The sequence below is a fragment of the Catharus ustulatus genome, chromosome Z (assembly GCF_009819885.2).
Source record: "Catharus ustulatus isolate bCatUst1 chromosome Z, bCatUst1.pri.v2, whole genome shotgun sequence".
Lineage (NCBI taxonomy): Eukaryota > Metazoa > Chordata > Aves > Passeriformes > Turdidae > Catharus > Catharus ustulatus.
Genome location: NC_046262.2, coordinates 22,001,579 through 22,024,116, shown reverse-complemented (window position 1 = coordinate 22,024,116; position 22,538 = coordinate 22,001,579). Strand labels below are relative to the sequence as shown.

The 22,538-nt window shown below is 38.5% G+C and overlaps 1 protein-coding gene across 11 annotated transcripts in view; it reads right to left on the bottom strand.

Moving 5' to 3' along the window:
* MAST4 (microtubule associated serine/threonine kinase family member 4) overlaps positions 1-22,538 on the bottom strand; it is a 290,337-nt gene that overhangs the window by 30,024 nt on the left and 237,775 nt on the right. For all 11 annotated transcript variants that reach the window (XM_033085236.2, XM_033085235.2, XM_033085237.2 and 8 more), the window contains 6 exons: positions 21,735-21,810; positions 20,113-20,322; positions 17,563-17,664; positions 12,878-13,010; positions 7,340-7,407; positions 4,965-5,050 (listed from right to left, as the gene is read on the bottom strand). In XM_033085236.2, the coding sequence (XP_032941127.1) occupies positions 4,965-5,050; positions 7,340-7,407; positions 12,878-13,010; positions 17,563-17,664; positions 20,113-20,322; positions 21,735-21,810 (675 nt within the window). The remainder of the gene's footprint in view (positions 1-4,964; positions 5,051-7,339; positions 7,408-12,877; positions 13,011-17,562; positions 17,665-20,112; positions 20,323-21,734; positions 21,811-22,538) is intronic.

The window sequence follows — 22,538 nt, the reverse complement described above, 5'->3', positions numbered from 1 at the left end:
TTAGGAGAGACTGCTAAATTCTGTTTAGCCCTGGAATTGCCTCATGTTGCCTCCAGTGAAGAGAAGTTACTTGTGAAACTGTGGTTTATATTATTTGGTAAAGTTTATAGGTAGTCATTTAAGATCAGAATTTAAAAGCAGCATGGTACCATCTCCTAACAAAGCAATGCCTGTGACCAGATCAGAGTTATTTGGAGGCAGGAGGAAATGCTGCCTGAAGTGCTGCAGCTCTCGGACAATGGACCCAGCCTTCTCCTTGCAATATTTCACTTATCCTAGTCTGCCTAAAAGGAAATGAGAAGCTGACTGTATGGCAAAGAGAACATGATGGTTTTGATCCTTCTCTCACAACTGATATTAGTCCTAGTTGTTCTAATACGTCATCAGTTTTGAGTAATAAAACCACCACTCCATATCTAACAGTACCAATGCCTTCTATCTTTATGGCAGCTAGAAAACAGAGATTCAAAGTAACGAAACTGCAGTCAAAAATTCTGATGGGTAAACTGTTTTGGGCTACTTTAGTGTACCTACAAAGTCACACTTCCACCTGTCCCCCTCCACTTTTGAACTAGGGGCTGCCTGCCAGGCTGATGATGAATTAACTTGACTGATGGGGTTTTATTCTACAGCTGGCAACTTTCTTATTCCTCTTCCAAATACAACTATACATGAGCAAGTACTATCAACAGAGTGGAGAAGGGACAGAAGAGATACTCACAAATTACAGGCAGTAGCTGCTCCAGACATACTACTTCTGAGTTTTTGAATTTATCAAGCAATACCATTAGCCAGTATGTCTTGTATGTACTGACATTACCATCCCTGCAAAACTAAAAGCATTCCAGGCAGGAACAAAAGCGGTATCATGTACTTAGTTTAAACTGATACGTTTATACATTGAAGAGATGTTGAACTAAAATCACTAGCTTCCCTGAAATCAAATGTAATTTTTATTTTGTTGAATTGTTTCAGGAATTCAGGCTTATGGCAGGTTGAAGAGATGGAATACTACTACCTGCTACCTCCCACAAGCTGGAATATGGAAAAAAATGTTGTGATTGCAGTAAAAATTTACAATTTGGGAAATGTGAGTTCTGTCTGGCTGAAGAAAGTCAGACAAACAGTTTGTGAAACCATTAGTGACTTGGCCAGAATCCTACACATTTACTGATCCACAGCTTGTTTAACTTCTTGTATATTCCTAGCCATTCCCAAAAGCCTCATCTACTCATCTTCTACACCTCATGTACTATACCAGCCATTTAATTGCACTACAGATGAGTTCACCCAATCAATTAAAAGCAGAGAACTGCTAAGATATTTACTCAAACCTTCACAAAACCAATAGTTTATATGTGAACTCATCAAATTTAACATATCTGACAAATCTCTGCTACAACATGCCAAGACCAACAATTACCCTGTCAAGTAATTAAAGCTTTCCATTTCACTGATAAAGGCAAAAACACCAGAGCAAAGGAAAATAATGTTACAGGGTTTTCTTTAATTAGTTCAGATTTAAATCTTCCATTATAGCCTCAAAATAAGTAAAATATTGCAACAGCATACTGCAGCTTTAGTAAGTCAGAGCACAGAATACGCCCACTGACATATTATAGAGAATGAATCAATGAAGCACAGGCAGAATTCACATAATTTCAAAAAATTAATAGCCCAGAAAAACACAGGAGGGAAAATACATATGTAGTAGCATAACAGCAATAACTTTTGTTTCAGCTACTTATACTTGTAAATAAACTACAATAAATGCCTTCAGGATAGTTTCTTGCTTCACAAGAAATAGGTATTACTGGTTTATTACATTCCATTTCATAGATGGGCTACACAACATTTATGTTATCTTGATGTGTTCCCCTTTAAACTTGACCATAACTTTTGAGTAAATTAACCATCAACTGTATTGGTGCCAGTAGCAAAAAGAAAGCCCTACTTCAATAAAGACTAGAAAAATGGTGTGTTGATTTTACAGTCCATCTGACATAGGAGAGACTCAAGCACACAGATAGTTTTCAAAGACTGATATCCTAGAGAACTTAGGAGCACAAGCCTCCTAAATTTACAGTATTGAACAGATGGTAAAATCACTTTTAAAAGTGAGTGAACACTTTTACAAGTTTACTGTCTCACATTTTACTGTGCTCCTTTCCCTCTCCATGTACTGGGTTTGTACAGCAAGGTTTTGGTAGTGGAAGGACTACCCACTAGCCCACAGTGGAGCAGGCTTCCTGGTACAATTTGTGACCCTGGCAGGGGCCCACACAGTAACAGGCTGTGCCTGAAGAACTCCATGGAAAAGTGACCCACGTTGCAGCACTCTGGGGAGGGTGTTGTTCGTGGGATGGACTCACGTTGAAGAAATTAATGGAGAACTGTCTCCTGTGGGAAGGACCCCCCACAAGCAGAGGAAGGACTCTCTTCCCTGAGCAGCAGCAAGAACATGTCATGAACTCACGATAATCCCCATTCCCTGTGCCCCTGCACTGCTGGGGGGAGAAAGCAGAGCTGAGAAGGATGGAGTGATGGAGGGAAGGGGTTTTTTTAAGTCTCATTGTACTTATCATTATTCTGCTCTGATTTTTTAGCAATAAGTTCAATTAATATCCCCAATTCAAGTCTGTTTTGCCCGTGTTGGTATTTAATGACTCCTAGTCATCTCCTAGTCTTTACCTCAATGCATGAACCCTTCATTCCATATTCTCTCTCCTATCCAGTTGTGGAGGAGAGTGACAGAGTAGCTTTGGCAGGTGCCAGGAATTCAGCCAGAGTCAACCCACTACAGGCTTTCTTTCCTCATCTTTATTTTTCTTCTAAGAAGTAGCCATTTTAGACAAAAATAAACACTAACAAAATCTACTTTGTTATCACGTCCTTAAGGATGTACTGAAGTAATGAGCTTCCCAATTTCCACTAATACTACCTCATTATAACCAGGCAGCCTACCCTTGTTTTTACACTTACTAATGAAAAAGCTGGTTATTCTCTAGCACATTTCTTTTCTTCACGTATCTATCAGGGTATCATCCAATTTTTTACAGCATTACACTGCCAATTTTGTATTACTGGCATTTACAAGAAAATTAGTAAGTCTTGATTTTCCCTGCCACAAACATGAGGAAAAACCCGTAAGTGTGTGCCAGAGAAGGCCATGGCTTTTCATCTGCTCTTTTCCAGTTTTGCTTTGCCTTTTTGTCTCTGGTTTCAGATGGACAGCTGTCTCCAGTCTGTATTTCCTAATGGCCTCCTTCTGGCTGTAACACCTATGCAGCAAAAGCACAAGTAGGTCCACTGAACCTTTGCCTTCAGGTGCCTCACTCTGCTGACCGCTGTGTACCGTGCCCCAACTGCTCCTTCCTCTCCCCATCCTTCAGCATCTGGAAACTGTTCAGAACTCAAAAAGGGTCAGCGAGTCTTGACACCCTTTCTCCAACAGGGGCCTACTCCACACAGCTCCTTTTATCCTCCTCCAGTAACAAAAACAGATGAAGGGAGGAATGGAGGGGACTTAACATCTGCCAAAGCAAGGAGAAAGGGGTGCAGCCATGGAGGGGAGTAGCATTTTCTGATAACTGCTGAGAGGTAGGCTTTTGAGGTACTGGGGTAACTGGGAGAAGGTGAGATACGGTAAGCAGCAAAGTTGGCTGAGAAGAGGTTCAGAGGCAATTAATTGAACAGAGCTTGACTAGTGAGAAATTGTATTTGAATATTTATGTAACTTTACTGCAGATTATACTATTTTGCTTGGGATTTTTGCTGAGTTATGAAAAAATGTCTGGACACAAGTGGCCTCCACACAAGCCACCATGGTCAACAGCCCAGGCAGTACTAAATGCCTCCTGTTCCAGAACTCCTGGCTGCCATTAAATGCCATCAGAGAGAGTCCAACAGCCTCAGGCCATTCAGCAGGCACACAAAACTTCAGTGGGTAGACTGCAGGCGATTTTTATCCTATGTCCAAGATCCCTTCACAGAGTGCTCAGTCTCAGCAGCTCGTTGCCACTTCCCCCTCAAGCAAGAGTCAGTCTATTTGTGCTGGAAAGCAGCACTGCCCTCCTCCTCTGCCAGGTTGTGACACTGGCTCATTTGGCAGTGGGCTCCTCACCTCAAGATGCAAACTTCTCTTTTTTGAGCCAGTTTACATCCCTCTTGTTCCTGCATGTTACACAGCACAACAGTTCCTGTCTTGATATATTTCAGTGCAGAGGAGGAGTCAAACAAGAATCTAACAGGTAGTACAGGATCAGAAGGGGGGACTGAAGACAAACACCACCACTGCAAAGTACTTCCAGAAAATATTCTGTGTTCATTTAGAGGCGCAGGTTACCAAAATTTTCTCTTGGTCTTCTAGGGTATCTTCAAACTATCACCAGACACTAAGTCATATATAAACAAACCAAGAAACAAACAAAAAATAGCAATTACTTTAAAGCCAATTGGTTAAAATTTGAGAACTAGAATAGCATCCAAAAAGTAACAAGACACTGCTTGCCCTATTTCAGGAAATTTGTTTCTATCGCAATGATACTTCTGGGTCAAGTAAGCACTCATTTTTAGCAGTCTGTCTCCCTACAGATGATACATAATTCTCTCTCACATCTGCATAAACACAGACTTTTTGCAGTGTTATAAAGGTGAGCTTAAATGTGCCCTTTATTCACATTTCATATTTGGCATGATATCTGATTCCAAAAAATCTTTCTGATTTAATATTCATGTAAATTGATGTAATATTTGATTTACTGCAGCACAATGTAATTCGTTATTGCCTAGAAAACTGTCCAAAACCTTGTGAACTCAAAATACTAGTAACAAAACAATAATGCAAAATGAAAAAAGCAGGGTGCAAGCCCATGCCCTCACACAGAGACCCCTGAAATAAGAAATAATGGGGAATTAAGTCAAACTAAAATGCAAAATTGCTGTCACAGTCAGGGATTACTCACCCATAAGCTCCATTACTAATCAGTTTAATTGTTTCAAAATCACTTTCCCGAGGTTTCCTCTGCAGCTTCAGCGAGGTATTAGGGCTCTTTGAAGCAAGAGAGGAGAATGAACAAAGTTAATACAATAATTTTTTTCAAAATCTGGGGGAAAAAACTCAAACAAAAAACCAATTATCACCAGGCTGTCACACTGATGAACCAGATAAAAGCCCTGGACAGCAAACCACACAGCCAGCAGAGGTAGGGACCAAGGGGCTCCTGAAACAAAGCTGCTTTTTCATCAAACAGGTATGTGCTGCACTGCAGTGAACTGTCCACTTCTCTCCATGCACAGGTTACAGCCACGAAGGCTTCTGGTAAAGTAGTTACTGGTAATTCTTATCTGGAGTCATGGACTTCTGTGAATTCCACATGGCACTTGTAGGACAGTGCCTTCCCACTTCAGTAAATCTGAATTTCATATTACAGCCTAGTAGAAACAAACTGTTGATGAGCCCTTGTTCACTGAAATAAACTCTGGCATTCTTCAAACTAATGTTAGGATAGAGTGTGATATATCAGGGAGGATGGTGAGAAGAGACAAAATGAAAGAGAAAAAGATGGAAAATAAAAATGCATTAATTCTACCTCTAAAGAGGTCACTTTAATCTACTTCTTTGTCACAACTTTTTCAAAAACAAGCTGCCCCAAGTATGGCAAAACCTATTTTCTAGTTCAAATTTTTAATTAATTTTGAAGATGTGTGAATTAGAATTGGGGTTCAGGGGGAAAAGATGGAAGGCACAGAACTCCAAATGGAAACTTCCAAACTCCCAAAATGTCTTTCGAATCTCCAAGAAATTCCATGATCCCTATCCAGGCAATTAAGTAACAGTTGGAAGCTGAAAGTACACCTAATTGAAACATTTTCAATAAAATGCTTGCTTAAGAAAATTCAGTGCAAGACTAGTGAAAATGTTAGTATAATGAATTACACAGGAGCTGACAGAGAGAATATACTAAATTGTTCAGCCCACTTGTCTGCCAGTACAGGATTCTTCCTAACTGCTATTTATGATGATTGTGAGCAGTCCTGTACTCGAAAGTTACACCTCCTGTCACTCCCCATGTGTGTTTATTCCACAGTTACGTTTTGAGATGTTTCCAAATATTCTCAGTTTCCTTTACTGACTTCATCTGACCTTATTTACATTCCTTTACTACCCCTTCTGTACTTCTTCAGCATTTGCATAGCACAACTAACTTCACAATTTCAACTGCTTAGCTAATACTAAGCCACTTTGCACCTTAGATTCAGTTAAGTACTTCGGCACTTTCCTTAAGCCTTCTAGCTATTCTGTATTTTCTTCAATTTGCCAGTATGCTTCCACTAAATGCTGCTCAGGTCTAATACAGTATTTTAAATGCAGATGAATGAAAGCAGCAGAATAAGCAACACTGTTCTTATCAATTACACAATCCTTTGCAAGTGGCATTTTGCCAAATGTTAGAAAATATCCCAACATAACATGACATGTACCAGAGAATGATGTCTTTTCTGTTACTTGTCAGAGAAGGTCTAACAGATAATCCACGCCTGCTAACATTTGTAAATACTTGTTAAATACCACTGAATTACCTAGACATCCCCTAAAACTGCTCGTTTTCACTATGCACTTGCACTGAAAATCAAGATTAATTGTTAGAACTTCATCTACTCTGTTGACTGAAATCCAACATATAAGAACTTTTAAAAGTAAGAATTTAAAATAATCACATTTAAGCTCACAATCAACGTGTCCAACTTTACTTTTGTCATTCTGAGCAAACATCTAACAAAATATTATTGTAAGACACCCATTGCTGTAGGCAAGTGTTTTCAAACAGATTCAGAACCTTTCAAACTGTAAACAACTTTCTTAATCTAGGCTATTTGCTAACGTACTCATTTCTTCCCTGTGTCTTCACTAGATCTGTTCTGAATTTCTTAATCTGATCATTAGGTGCCTCTGTGAATGGATTGTTTTAAAATCTCTTTAAAATACTTTGTTTAATTTACAGTTTACCAATATTTCTAAAAAAAAAAATTGCATTAATTGAACAGAAAAAAAAGAAAGTGTTGGTCGATTTTGTGGTAACGTTATTGCCACCTGATAAACACTAACTCTGTGGAAGATGAAGACACTGACATATCCAGGAAAATAGGTAGAAAGTTTGGTTACACCTTTTGAAAGCCTTCTGCCTGAAGTGCATCAGAGTTAGTGTCAGTATTAAACACTGTTTATTAAATCTGTTCACACATACCAGGAGGAAACAGAACAGGCAGGGTTGGGGGAACACACCAGATTTTCCTTGTTCACATTCAGCAAAAGCAGCAACATAACAGGAAAGCTTACATTTATTGATTCATCCGCTTCCAGAGTTTCTGTTGTCCCACTGTCACAATTAGCCAGCTGAGCTATTTCTGGAAAGAAGAATCAAAAACTTCATTTTAAACTATAGAAAATACAAACTAAATGAAATACAGGAAACACGAGAAGAGACACCTTTCTAGAATACTTAATAGAAAATGGTGTCTTACCTGTAGCACTTGACAAATAACATTCAGGACACCTCCAAGCTTATATGAAAAATTCTACCCAAATAATGAGGACTTGATATTCAGTGTCTATGTAATAATCTTCCACTGAAGCAATGAAGATTAGCCATGAAGCAATGAAGAGCAATACTGTTTTCACTACCAAGACCTGAGACTTCCAAGAGCTGTACACAATCTAAGAACTAAGGGAAAGACAGCATTAATCTGCTAAAATTCCTGAAGATCTCAGCCCCTGAGGGGTTAACAGTAGGCCCTACTCTTCTTGGGTTTCTTCACAGAGCAAAACCTTCTAGTTTAGACCTAAGATGGACTCTAAATAGTTTACTTCTACAAAGAAATGCTGATAAGCCTAGCAGAATAAGCTAAAAGCCATTTTTGTGGAAGCTTATAATTTACAGAGACACTAACAGAGATGACTTCTCCGGGAAAATAAGATTTTTAGGAGCCTGAAACTTGATCAGATTGCCCCTGTCAGGGTCAACCTTTGCTGCAGAGCTCCTAAGCCCAGCTTGTTCTGCGGGCAGTAACCAAAAATTCATCTGGGTAAACAATGTTCAACAGACCAGCTAGTCCTCAGCAAAAGACCTCAGTAACTATATACATATTTAATTATATATCTTACATAGCACAAGATGCAAATTTTATCACAATTATGTGCTGGGAAAGAAATAAGACCACCAAAAATTTCCAAGAGTAATTTTTATCTCAGGACTGATAACTGAATTTATGACTACAAAATAGAACTGAATACTCCCATAGAATATCTAAACTGGATTTTTCTATATAAAAACAAGTGATTATTACAAGTGAAATGCTCCACAACACGTACTGCAATTTGTAAAAACAAATTAGCCACATAGATAATTTTCTGTTGGAACAGCTAAAGATTTAAGGAGCAATCCTCATCTATACAAACCAAAACATGTGTTAAGTGTAAGAAACAGAAGAAATTACAATGCCACTTCAAAAGCCAAACAGATCTTTCAAGTGTTAAAGAAGATAAAAAGTACATAAATAAACAGTGAAAAATACCCCCACTAGAACCAACAAAATCTTGAAGAAAAACAAATGATATAGGTTGAACCTGAAGTGGATTTTCCAGTTAAAAGTCACAGTTTTGTGATCATAGGGGTTTTATAATAGAAAAAAGTGTTGATGAAACCTTTACTGTACGGGCGAGAACCAAGCTAGATGGAGTAATATACTATGACAGGCTTCTCAACTGAAATTACTTTCATAAATAGCAAATTTAAATAATCCTTTTTGAAACAAAACTTTTGCAAAATAACCATTATCTGAGAAATCCCTACTATTTGGAAGCAGTAGTTACTAATGGGATGGAACCAAACGTCAGCTTTTAAAACAGGGAGCTATGGAACCATTTTGCAATGCCTGAAGAGATTTTTCAAACACATCTAAATACCATTAAACATCTGTCCCTTTTCTTTCATTGATTTAAACCATTTTCTGAAGACTTGTGATTCAAAAAGGTAAAGACGGAAATTTAAAAAACATGGGGAAAAATTTCTCCCCAGGGAACTCTTCAGAAATCCACCAGTCTCTGCTAAGTGATGAATCTGTTGTGGTATTGGTTTCAGTATAGTATAAATTTATCTAGCATTACCTCCAAATAATACAAGCATCATTTCACTCAAAGAAAGAACACTACAGTTATGACTGCAAACAAAGGAGACAAGCAGAGAAAGGTCTAAAGTAGGTTGCTTTTCCCTGCAGATGAAATAAAATCTTTTGCATGAACATTCATGAATACTGAAGATATAAATTAAAATCTTGGTTGAAAATACAATTCTGGGTTACAGGGTACGTCAGTAAGTGCGTGCTACTGAGGTGCGCTTTTTTTTGTTTTGAAAAACTTGGTTGTGCTTTTTAAAAATTTTCTATTTTTATATAAATGTGCTTTACAGATCTTGAGGATGATCCTCCCATAGTATTTTTATAGTAATGTATACAGTGCTCCCAGTAATTCTCTTTGTAAACCACTAATTCCAGGGCATAAAGCCATAGTGCTCTTTTTTTATTTTTGCTTCAGTTGTGTGCCTGTATATAGAGACACCAATTTATAGCAAAACCAGATCACTTAAGAAATCACTGCACAGTGATTTATATTGTTTATAAATATTTCTTTTTTTGGAGTGTGGGAAGAAAGCATTAGCACAAATCAGATGGCCTAAATTAGCTATTACAAATACTTATATATATTAATCTTTAAAACAAAACACTAAATAATTCAATTGCTCAAATCTCCAGCTGAACCAAAATCAGTTATCCATATATCATACACTCCTCAGTACTTACTGACAAACCACACAGCCCATTTTTTCCTTCAGAAAGAAAACCCAAAACCAAAAAATTTCAATTATCATCTGAATGCTTCAAAGTTTGTTATAGTCATTAATATTCAGTTCATGAAATATAGTAAGATGTATCCTAGGTGAAGTATGATCCCATAAAACAAATACTTAGTTAAAGAGAGCAGTATTCCTTATTTATATATAGGTATTTGTTTCTAGATCTCTCTCCCAATAAACTGTCCAAAAAAACTTCAAAGTTGTTACTAAACTTGGGTAGTGACAGATTCTTGACTACTGCTGAAGAACACTTGTATCCAAGTGGCCAGAAGAGTCAATGAGAAAGATAAGGTTCAACTGGCAGAATGAGAATCAATGACACAAAACTCCCAACCCACCCTCCAAATTAAATCTTGCATACTGGATCAGTGATGAACTGAATAATTGTCAGTTTAGGACAGACCAACAGCTCACCAAATCCAGATGAAAATGCTTTATCTTGCAGAGAATTTCAATACTTCTTGATCATTTCCAATGGCAAAGGGGGGAAAAAAGCATTTATGTATATTTTCCCAATTTGTCTGACTTCCTTTGCTGCATTCCAAATATAAACAAAAAGCAAAGCTGTTAATCTCTGGCAAAAAATAATACTAAATCTGGATGTGGAAGTTCTGTGAAGACAGGAAGTGGACTAATAATACACTTGACTTTCTTTAGATCTGTTAATATTAATGCCTTCTATAACAATACTCAATCTTACTGAATTAGAACTAACCAAATTTCTGACAACAGGCAATACTGAACTTCACAAACTGCTTTAGTTCAGAAATTAGTTTTTAACACACAATATACTACTTCTCTGATTTAACAACCTGGGATCTTACATCATGAAAGTTAGTAAAAAGAAAAAAAAAGGTTTATCATAGTTGTTTGCTATTGTTTTGTGTTATCAAGCCCTCTCCTAGTCCTGGTTGACAACACAGTAGACAAGCTAATGGGCACCAGCTAAGCTCATTTTCCCATGATGGCACTTCTGCTAATTTCTTCCAAATTGCAGAACTAGCACTGAACACAACAAACCAATTTCTATTTGTCACCAGTGACAGAACCTGGTCTCAGGTGGTGAAGGTGACAGTCTGGCTAGAACAGAGAAGTAATTTTAGTTTTTTCAATGCTGTCCTTAAAAGAACCACAGAATGCCTTGGGTTAGAAAGGACCTTGAAGATCATCTTGTTCTAAATCTTCCACCATGGGCTGGGACACAGAATCACAGTATCTACTGAGTTGGAAGGGACCCAAAAGGATGTTGCACTCCAGCCCCTGGTCCTGCACAGCACCAAGCCCAAGAGTCACACCATGTGCCTGAGAGCACTGTTCAATGCTTCTTGATCTCCATCAGGCAGGTGCTGTGACCACTTCCCTGGGTAGCCTGTTCCAGTGCCCAACCACTGCAACCTTTTCCTAATACCCAACCTAAACCTCTCCTAGCACACCTTCAGGCCATTCCTTCAGATCCTGTCACTGGTCACCAGAGAAGACATCAGTGTCTGCCCTCCACTTTTCCCTAGTGAGGAAGTTGCAGACTGCAATGAGGTTTCCTCTCAGTCTCCTCTTCTCCAGGCTGAAGAAATCAAGTGACTTCAGCCTCTCCTCATACAGCTTCCCTCAAGGCCCTTCACTATCTCTGTTGTCCTCCTTTGGATGCTTTCCAGCAGTTTAAGGTTCTTATATTGCATCACTGGAAACTGTCCCCAAGCACTGGAGGTGAGGCCACCACAGAGCAGAGCAGAGCAGGACAATCCCCTCCCTTGTCTGGCTGGTAGTGATGTCCCCCAGGACACAGGTGCTCCTCCTGGGCACTGCTGACTCACATTCAACTTGTCATCAGCCAGGTCCTTTCCATGGCACTGCTTTCCAGCCTCTTATTTCCCAGTTTGTCTGTACATTCAGGGCTGCTTCATCCCAGGTTGCAAATCTGGCACTTTCCCCTGCTGAATTTCATATAGCTGAGGGTTGCCCTGCTCTCTAATTAGTCAAGGTCTCTCTGCAGAGCCTCCCAGCCTGGAGGGAGTCACCAGTTCCTTGCAGTTTTGTATCATCTGCAAACTGACTTAGTATCCGTCCCAGTCCTGCACCCAGTCATTTATGAAGATATTGAAGAGCACAGAGCCTAAGGTGGAGCCCCGTGAAGCCCCCCAGGGACAGGTGCCCATGCTGATGTCACCCCATTCACTGCCACCCCTTGTGTCTGACCCGTGAGCCAGCTGCTCTCCCATCACACCATGTGCTTATCCAACTGTGGGCTGGACATTTCGTCCAGCAGGACACCGTGAGAGACAGTACCAAAACTTTACTGAAATCCAAAAAGATCGCATCAACTTCCCTTTATCAGTGAGGTGCGTTACCTTGTCACCTTCCACCAGACCAGGTTGCTCAGAGCCTTATTCTGTTCCATCTTAAACACTTCCAAGGACTGGACACCCACCACATCCTTGGGCAACATGTTCCAGTGTCTCACCACTCACACATAAAGAAAAATTCTGCAGTGACAATACCTCCACTGGAACCTAAGCTCTCCCTACAAAATCCCCCAACATGGACTCAAATTACACAGAAAATTAATGGGATAGTCTCAGATACTCCAAGATGAAGAAACTTGGGAGCACTGAGAGGCAAACAGCAGCTCAACCAGGAGTCCTTTATAATTGTGCTTAGATAACAATCACTATCAAATTATCCCAGTAAATTTCAACTAGAGCTGCAATGAGGAAGTTGCATTGTCAGGCTGGGAGAAGCCAAGTGGTATCACTGACACAGTGTATTTGTGAATGACATTCACCAAAAAAAAATCCTATTTGAAGAAATGGCCTTTTAAATGTGTTTGAGCTTGTGAGAGTACAGTGAAGGTCAGCAAACGCTTGCTCTGCTACCATCTTTACCTTGACCCTTTTTGGATACACAGAGATTTTCAGAATGATAAAACACACTGAGAAAGAAGAACCTACCATACCAAGAGATTGACTTACCTTCCAGAGGATCTTTATTTAGGCCCAGTTGGCTAATAATATATCGAGGGATGTCAGTTTTAATGCCTTGCCCCTCTTTAGCATGGCCTTCAGCCGCTTCCAAAAGATAGTAGAATTCTTCGGGATCAAATTCCTAGAGGAAAAATTATCATCATCATTTTTTTCTGTTGAAACTGGTTCCTTAGGGTCTAACATAAAAAGAACATAACGTCCTTTGCTTCTTCTAACTACACATATATGGTATTTTCCTACTAAACAATACCCTTTTATTCTATTACCACTAGTCTATTAATCTGTTCTGACTCTTACACAGTGTAACACGATGTAAGCAATGGAATTGCACGTCATTATTTCAGAGCACAATTTTATAGGAACAGTATGTTCCCTCAAAACTTCATGTAATACTGAGTGAAATGACCTATAACCAGCAAAAATAAGATTTCAAATAGAGAAGATTATCTCCTTGCACATGCTTGCTTTTAAAAATCCACCGCAACTATGTAAATATATTGCACTACACTTTTTACTTCTGAAGTATTAATTTCAAGTATTTCTAATCAATATATATGCACTGTGTTTTATGGAAAATACAATTAAAAAAATCACTAGCTTTAGAATGAAGATAAAATTGAAACTTGATTTTAAAAATCTGAGCTTCATTGATCCAATTGTTGCAAATCCAGAAATTAAACATTCTCCTGTGGGAATTAACTGTTTTACAACCATCATTTATAATATACCAAAAAGGCAAGCCTCGACAAGGAACAAAAAGGAGTAAAAAGAATAGAAACTCAGAACTCTATGTATTCCCAAGTCCCTTGGAAATCCATTTATTTTACTACCTTTATAGACTATAAAAACAGAAATACACTGAAAGGAGCAAGGAAGATTATTAAAACAATGTGGGTGGTATTTTTAATACAATTTAATTTCTCTCTCTACTGGCACGAATTCATACCAAAACATCTGTTCATGATGATTGCATTCTTCAAGGTGTTTGTGCGTATAGGTACAACCTTTAACAGAGTGATAGCCACCAGTCATTAATGTAACAAAATAGACTTTTTCCTCGAGTAGGTCAGCTCTATCACAAATACCTGTAGAAGGCAGGCAGACTGCTGAGATAGCTAATTTCCTGACTGTTTTGCAGCCAAACATAACTCCACAGCGTTTCAGAATACATGTTGAGTCACAAGGGTCCTGTCCTAGATCCCCAGGCTACTCAGGACTTGTAAAGTCGACATCCTGACCCAGAAGGCAGATAGAGAAATTTGGTACGATGCTTCATTTTGGAAGCATCAAAACTGCTGCAGCTAACAGGAGAAGCTGCAGCATGTCTGAAATAAAATATCTGTGGAATTTTCACTTTTATGGAAAGAATCTTAATTTTACATGTGTCGTGAAACAATTTTCACCATGTACAATCTATTGCAGAAGTCTTAACCACAAACCCATGAACTGTCCAAGCTGCCTTACTATATAGCCCAAAGTTGCATGATGCTGCAAACCTGCCCAAAAATCTGAATCAATAGCTAAACAGTACATGCTATTTCAGTCTTACTCTCCTCATCTTACATGCTGTCCCCAGTTATCTCTCTTACATGCTACTCCTTGGCACTGAAACAGTCAACAGCATGATGCTGTGTGCCAAAATTTCCATTTCTTTTGTCATGAAAGCATTATCATCTCTTGACCTGCTACAGTGGTAGATATACAGCTTCTTCTCCACTTACTAACAAGACAAGGCAACTTCAAACCAGGTAATTTTCATCATATGAATGTGTGTATGTATGTGTGTGTGTATGCATGTGTGTGTATGTGTGTGTGCGTATTTGTGTGTACAGTATCTAAACACACACATATACATACACAGGTGGGAATAATGAGAAGCAATTAATTTATTTTGTGATCTTTACTTCCAACTCTGCTTTTCATTTTCCACACACAAATGGAGAAAAACATTTAAATAACTGGCAGTAGCTCTCATATGAAGCAGTAAAACCTTTACTTCTATGATTATCAAGTAAACTGAAATAGGATTTCACATGCTATGAACATATGAGACAAGACCATCATTAGAAAACTGATAGCTTTACTGCATGGTATCTGAAATGTCTGATGACCACAAAGCCAGATTAATGTCCAACAATTTTATGAACTTTCTTACAGAGGTTGAAGTTTTCCATGCCTAGTATCTATTTCAGACAGGTATTCTAAAATACCAGACAGTAATATTCAAAAGTTTCCAGAGAGACGCCGAGATGCTGTTTCTATAAGTTTACAATTATGTTTATGATCTAGGCTTAACATCTTGCATGAAAAATGTATTGCTGCATGATTGTATGCCTAAATTTGTTCAAGCTACCTGCATCTGTAGAAACGTACGATGTAAGGCTGTTACAATCCAGTTTAAACCTTCTGAAGATCCTGTCTGAAGTGAGAACACTTGAAGCAAGCTGGGCTGGCTTTCCCTGCCACTGTTGCTCTAAAACTCAACTATGAGACAGTCACATCTGGCCTTTGGATCACTTTCTTCCACTCACTTCAGCATGCTCAGCAAAAGGAAAGGTGCAGGATGCACACTGCTCTACTTAAAGGATAAAGCAGAGCAAGTAGCTTAAGACAAAATCGCAGTGGCAGAAAGTGGGAACTAACTGAACAGAGATTTGGACTAGATCCTATTAAAAGTTACCACTTAGGGAGAATAAATTAATAGGCAAATAGACCGCCAGGAGGGAACTTGAACCACAGAATTATCATGGTTCAATGAGACCTTTAAGATCATTCAGTCCAACCATCCACCCAGCAGCAGCACCGTAACCCCTAAACCACTGAATCATCACCCAACACAAGATCCAAACACCTCCTGAACACCTCCAGGTAACTCCATCACCTCCCTACACAAGCTATTCCAACGCCTGACCACTCAATCAGAGGAAAAAAAAAATCCAGTTATAGAATCTGAATCTCCCCTGTCTCAGTTCAAGGCCATTTTCTGTAGTCCTGCAGGCACTGCAGGAGAGACCAGCTCCCACCTGGCACCTTCCTTTCAGGGAGTTGTAAGAGCAATAAGGTGCCCCATGAGCAGAGGCTTGAGCTTCTTGAGACTGAACAAACCCAGCTCCCTCAGCTGCTCCTGGACATATTGTCTAGACCCTTCTTGAGTCTTGCTGCCCTTCACTGGACACACTCCAGCACCTCAATCAGAATAGAGAATGATGATGCTGGAAGCAAGGGTTGGGAGAAAGCTAGAAAGCCTGTAATGGAAAGATGTAAAGTATTATTAACAAATCTTGGTCTGATTGTAGAGAAGGACGCAAATCAGAGGGAAAAAACCAGATCTTTGTTTTAATAAGAAAATGGATGATGTGGAGAGCAGGGAACAGCACACTAGACATGGAATGAACTTATCAAGGAAAAGGAGTAAAACAAGTTTGGATTCAACAGCAAAAGTGGGACATGCTAAGGTGTTCTTCTCTTTAAAGCTTTCCTTTTTGTTTCGTTTTGTTCTTTTTTCTTTAAACATTTCTTTCATGCTGATTTATAGCACATATCTTATTTTTAGATTCCTTCTGAACTACAAATCATGAACAAAAAAGCAACTGGGAAAACTGAGACTTGGTGTTTCCAAAACAAAATAGAGGCAGCTCTCAAAATGCCCATGGCTGAACCAGCCAGGGTGTGGATTAACTGATGAAGGGACACAGCACAGAGCCAAAATCAGGTTGGAAAAACTTACTAGCTCAGATTCAGTGCGACACAAATGCAGTTATGACAATTTCAGGCATAACTTGAGTCTAGCAGCAGGCTGGCTTCCACATAAGCCCTGCCAGCTTCAAATAGCTGTATGCAGCATCAACACTGATCTTAGTATTGGCAAGCAGAGGGGCTCAAAGTCAGCTCAGGCTGCCTGCCAGGCCTTTTGGACACAGGCTGGCTCTGGCATGGTATTTGGGTGTCTGCACCATCCTCCTGTGTACACTGTGTTCTGCTAGTGTTTATTAGCTCAACTGAACAACTGAAGCACACTGGCTGTGTAGGAGCAACTTTCCACACCTGAGCCATCCAGCACCCACAGCACGGGCAAGAAAAGCAGAAACATGCCCACATGGCTCACACAAACTAGCCCAGTCTGGCAATATCACTGCTATGCTCACACATAAATAAATCAACTCTTTTGCTCCTTCTGGTCCCCAGTATAACACCAACTACCCGTGTATCCAGACAGCCTAATCCCCCTTCTGCTCTTACCACCAGATCAGGTACTGCAGAGCTGACCTCAAGCAGTTTATAGTTCTGGCAGCTGTTGAGTGCAACTAAACTATGCAACTATTAAGAAATAAGAAAACCACCAAGCAGCTGCAATTCTGGAACAGTCTTCCCAAGAAATTGAGAAGTCTGATGAAACAACAGAAAAAGCCAACTGGTTTTAAACAGCAGCTTCCTCAGTTGATGAAAAGGATTCCATGCCATTGTATCTGCAATAGCAAGGAACCAAACAAAACTGCAGGAGGGTCCTGCCAGTACACTATATCCAATAACAGAAGTGGAAAGGATCTCATTAACAATGAACCCCTACACTGTTTGACATGTTCCAAAAATCAGTTGTTAAGAGCCTTGAATACCAAATCAGACAACTGCCTACACTACTAAGTGAAAAAAACTAATAGTAAGCATGACCTTACCAGGCATTCCAGTAAGCGAGCAGGACGAGCAATAACTATGAGGATTTTTCGAACAAGTTGTTTAATAAATGCCATTTCTCCACTTTCTGATCGCTCTTGTGCCTAAAAGATAAAGTCATATTAAATCACATTCAGTGCACTGCTCAAGAAAGCATCTAAGATATTTAGGACACCCGTAGGGTTTGAAGCATGTACTTGATAAAAAGGGCACATTAATTTCAAGATGCCAGCAGAGATAACAAAGATCTGAGCAACACTATAATTTCTGTTCAAATAATCCCAGCTTTAAAACTCCAACACTGTAACAACAAAAGTGCCTTCAGCAGACAAACACCTACTCGGTTTTTTATCTCTGTTTCTTAAGTTTACACAGTATTATAACCACCAGTTTTGCAAGCAGATACAGTGTACCAATACATATCAACACATCTATACATGCAGGTTGTGCCTCAATTGTTAACAATGTTAGGCGGAAGTGAAAACCAACATAACTAACAGTAAGAGATATAAGCAACATCCATTGCAAATTCATACTGTCTTTTGGTAAGTCATAGAAAAATCACAATTTATATCTAGATATACATATAAAAAACTATACTTGCAGAGAGGATTCATCTAAAGGTATGTGTAGACAGGATGACAATGAAAACTTGAGTTCTACAAAGATTACAAAAGAGAGGTGGAAGTGCTATAGAAGAACAGATACAGGAAAAAAGCTTTTGGAAGTTTTGACGACATCTGCACAATGGCCTGAGCTGCATTTCAAATTTCTTTTAAATGTTCCCCTCTAATAACAAGTTACATTATTTTAATATGCTAGTGAATGCAAAGAAGCTGTACAATTCTCCTTCCAATTAAAATGTACTAATAGCCCTTGTCTCAAATAGGAAAGCATTTCCTTGCTCTGAACAGTAGAACTCAGAGACTTAAGTTTATCAGCATCTCTGGCTTACTCAAAACCACAAAGAAAATAAGGAAACTAACATTTAAAAAATTATTGCTACGGACCAAAAAGTACTTTTCCTACAACACATTACCTTTTTGAAAAAAAACTCCATGAAAATAGGAAGCTATGTATATTGCTCTTAATGCTCTTAAGTACCACAACTTTAAAAATCACCAAATATATGAGAAGAATTAATTTGTGGAGTTTAAGAAAAGAAAAGAAAAGGAAAAAATATTATCTAGCAGTCTGCAACAGTTTTATAGTTTTCAGAAGAACCTGAACTGGATAGAAGCATAATTCCGAACATTATCAACTTGTCCAAATAAAACTACTTTGTAAACAATCACATGCCTGTTTTAACCACCAACAAAACTGAAAGCATCTTCATGAAGTTTTTATGAACACTCAGGTGCCTAAGCAAACAAAAGATTCAATATATATAATATTTAAGGGGGATGAAGCAGGAAAGCATTCAGGTCCACTTGACCTTAAAATTCTAAAAATTTTGGCTGAACCAAGCTGCTTCAATCTCAAGGGAGTCTTCACCAAGTTAAAGGAACTGCACAGTGTTAAGTAGCAGCAGGAAATGTAGCTTTCTACTGAAGATTGCAGCTGGGAATTAACAACAGATGAATCACGTGAAACCACAGCAGACCTAAGTGCCCATAACAAAGTTGTAAAAACAAAATGTTTTCATACTGTCATATCATGCTATTTACAAGAAGCAAGCAGTGGACTCAAAAGTTAAGTCTGAATTTTTTAAGGTATAATTTCTTTGCAGAACAGGAATCTTTTTCATAATAAAGAATTAGCATCATAGAACATTACAAGATGAGTGGCTTTGTGATTTTTAGACAATGCATTGCTTCATACACAGATAGAAGAATAATGTGCTGGCATGTTTTTTAAGCATGTTTTCAGAGAGGTGTTAGTGAACACATATTCTAAACTAAATGTGCAGCTGTTTTAAGGTGCATTACACATGGCACTCATTCTTTTGAAAATGATACACTAATAAACTACAGCGATATACGAACAGACCGTTTGTCAAGTTTCAAGTTCTTAATTAATTTAGCTGATTATTCTGTGAAAGATTCAACACATTTAGAAAAGACATTATTTCTGTTAACCAACATTTCAGCTATGAGAGGAATGTTAGAAATAATTAAATAATAAAAATAAAAAATAAAAATTTAATAATTTTCACTAATGGAAAGCTAAGGGTTGCTGTCTGCTGTCAATCCAATACAGTAGGGTTGATAAAAGGTAGGTGTGTATGTTACCTCATTTATTTAAAGTAAATGGAATAGCCAGCACTGTCCAGGGCTTATGCACACACTTCTGTAAGCAATCTACAACTTGCACTGCAGGACATAATGCTGCTGTTTCTAGAATCTTTACAACCCATCTACTCCAGACCGATATGCTAGGGCACCTTATAGTTTTTGTAGGAGTCGTTATGTAGACTAAAGCATCTTATAAATACCACTTTGACAATTACTTGAGAAAGCAGTTGTAATTCAAGACAACATTCAAGAAAACTCTTCGGCAAACAGATTTAAGCAATTTTTCAAGCAAACAGAGAGCAGTCTCATGGCTCATACCTCCTGTAGCAATTTGTCTAATTTCTGCTGTAATTCAAGGAAGTATCGTGATGTGATGAGGCCCTGGTGAGATTTATCCAAACAATCTCGAGCCAGTTCTGTGATCTGATGGTGGGTAAAACTGAGCACTCCATCTGCCAGAGGAAGGATGTTCTCTGGAGAATAATTTGTTATAATGTCCTGAAGCCTCTCTTCCATCTGAGCTGTGGCCTTTAAAAAAGTAGTTGTTCAACATATTACATCAGCTCTACATGAAAGTAACAGCCTTTAAATTATTTCTTACTCTAGAACATTTCTGTACTGCCTAAGAATTTACCTTGCTGGAATGCATGAAATGACTGAAGTCAAAAGGCAAGTACACAAAGGCAAAGTGACAGATGACATTTCCCCACATTACCAGCACAGAAAAGCAACAGCCTTATTGTTCTACTACGCAGCTCCCCCACTTCGTCTGCCACTGGTGATTAACTGTGCACTAATCTTGTGATAACCACTAACAGAACTAAAAAGCTTTTAAGTCAAAGCCAAAGTGGAAATATATAAAAAGAAAAAAGAGAACTCACAGGGGTCTGCTTTGTTCTGCTAAAACTGCAGACACTACACAGCAGAATACAGTCATTACTTTCACAAAGGTTATTCCATAAAAATACTTCACTGAGCAGAGCTTGAATGAGGCTCATTTCAGTAATTAAAAGCACCACAGGCTCACAGGTCCTGCCAAACGTGTCTGCAGGTTCCCAGATGTGTTTGTTTTACAGAATCAACTGTCTGGTTCTCACAGAATTGCAGATGCTTTAAAAAACCCCTTGAACATATTATTATTAAACAGCAATCCCACATCTCAGTTCATATCTCAAACACTAAGATGAATGAGTTCTTCACACTTCACACTGTTGCTCAATTACTCTGGAAATCTTGACAAACCTTTCTTGATATTCATATGAAGAAATGCAAAAAAAATTCTCCCTTTTAATCTACGTTTTAGAAACAGTACCTTGTTTTATTTTCCAAGGGTAACCAAAATTCTAGGAGCAATCAAGAGCATATTGCTACAAGCTGTGCACACACACCTGCTCTGAGGAACCCCTCTGTGTCTCAAGATCTCTGGACAGGAGAGCAAAATGTCCTCCTATCTTATAGTCAAACCCCTGCATCTGTGTACTGATCTCATTAAGTGCATTAAATCAGTGCATATAATACATATACATGTATGTAAAGTATACAGCAAGTGTTTAGGAAAATTAAGAAATGGCACTAATTGAAAGAATCTGTATCACAGCAGATGCTTCTCAAGACTTAGCACTGGAAACTGGGTTTGATTTACTAATGCAGTATGCATTTGCCCCTATTGAAATGCAATGTATCATCAGATTCCAATCAGCAGAGTGTATTACCAGCATGATTCATTTCAAAACCAGTTTGGCAGCATTACCAAATGAATGTCCAGCTCTCAGCCAGAGTTTTCTTTATTGTGATTTTATCATCATAGCAAGAGCTCAGTGATGTTTTATGGAAGCCATTACAGGGCTGGCTTATTACTTCCCATAACAAAAGCATCACTTACTTAGAACTTATGCTGCCTATCAATTTAGATACTGGGTATCTTAAATATAATTCATTACCTTTGGGAACCTTTCTTTGTAGACATGGTTCATCATAATTATTTCATTGTCACAGCAAGCAGGAGAACGTCCAGGGCTGCAAGCAAAGAAAATTATCCCTTTACATTTGTCCCAGCATGAACTACATACCGTTAGTTCTTATATTTTTGTATGATTTATTTGCAACAAAAAGTCAGCACAGACTTCACTAGAAAGGTACAGTCTGCAATTAATGGTACACTTGGTTCCTTTCTGTTATTTCTACTCAAGTCCTTGTGATTATTTAATGTACTTGACATCTAACACTAACCATGATATCCTCCCAGTTTGTATCTATATTTCAAGGCAGATGAAGCTTTGTTAACATTTTATTTTTCTCAGAAGAACAACAGAGGTCTATTTAAATGGTCTTATACCTGTACCTTTGAAGATTAGATACAATCAAAATAGCAAGACGTGACCAAGTGACCACTTGGTAGCTGCAAGTGAAAAAGTACAAAATGAGTTTGTTCGAGTTTTGCTTGTTTCTATAAATGGGTAATTTGAAAAAAAAAATTATTTGAAAAAAACAAATCTGTTTCTTTGAAAAAAATAATCTCTTTTCAATCTGACTAGCAGATAAAGGCAGTAACTTCCTACAAATTAGGTCATATATATGCACACATCGAACAAAGCTGGAGCACTGTGCAAGACTTTGAGGAAAAGAATTCATAAAAGGTACCCACAGACCTCACAAACTTACAAAACACTTTTTGCTATCATGAGCCTCACTGTCCACTATAAAGCCCTTTAAAAAAGTCTCAACACAGATTTCCTGTATTGGTG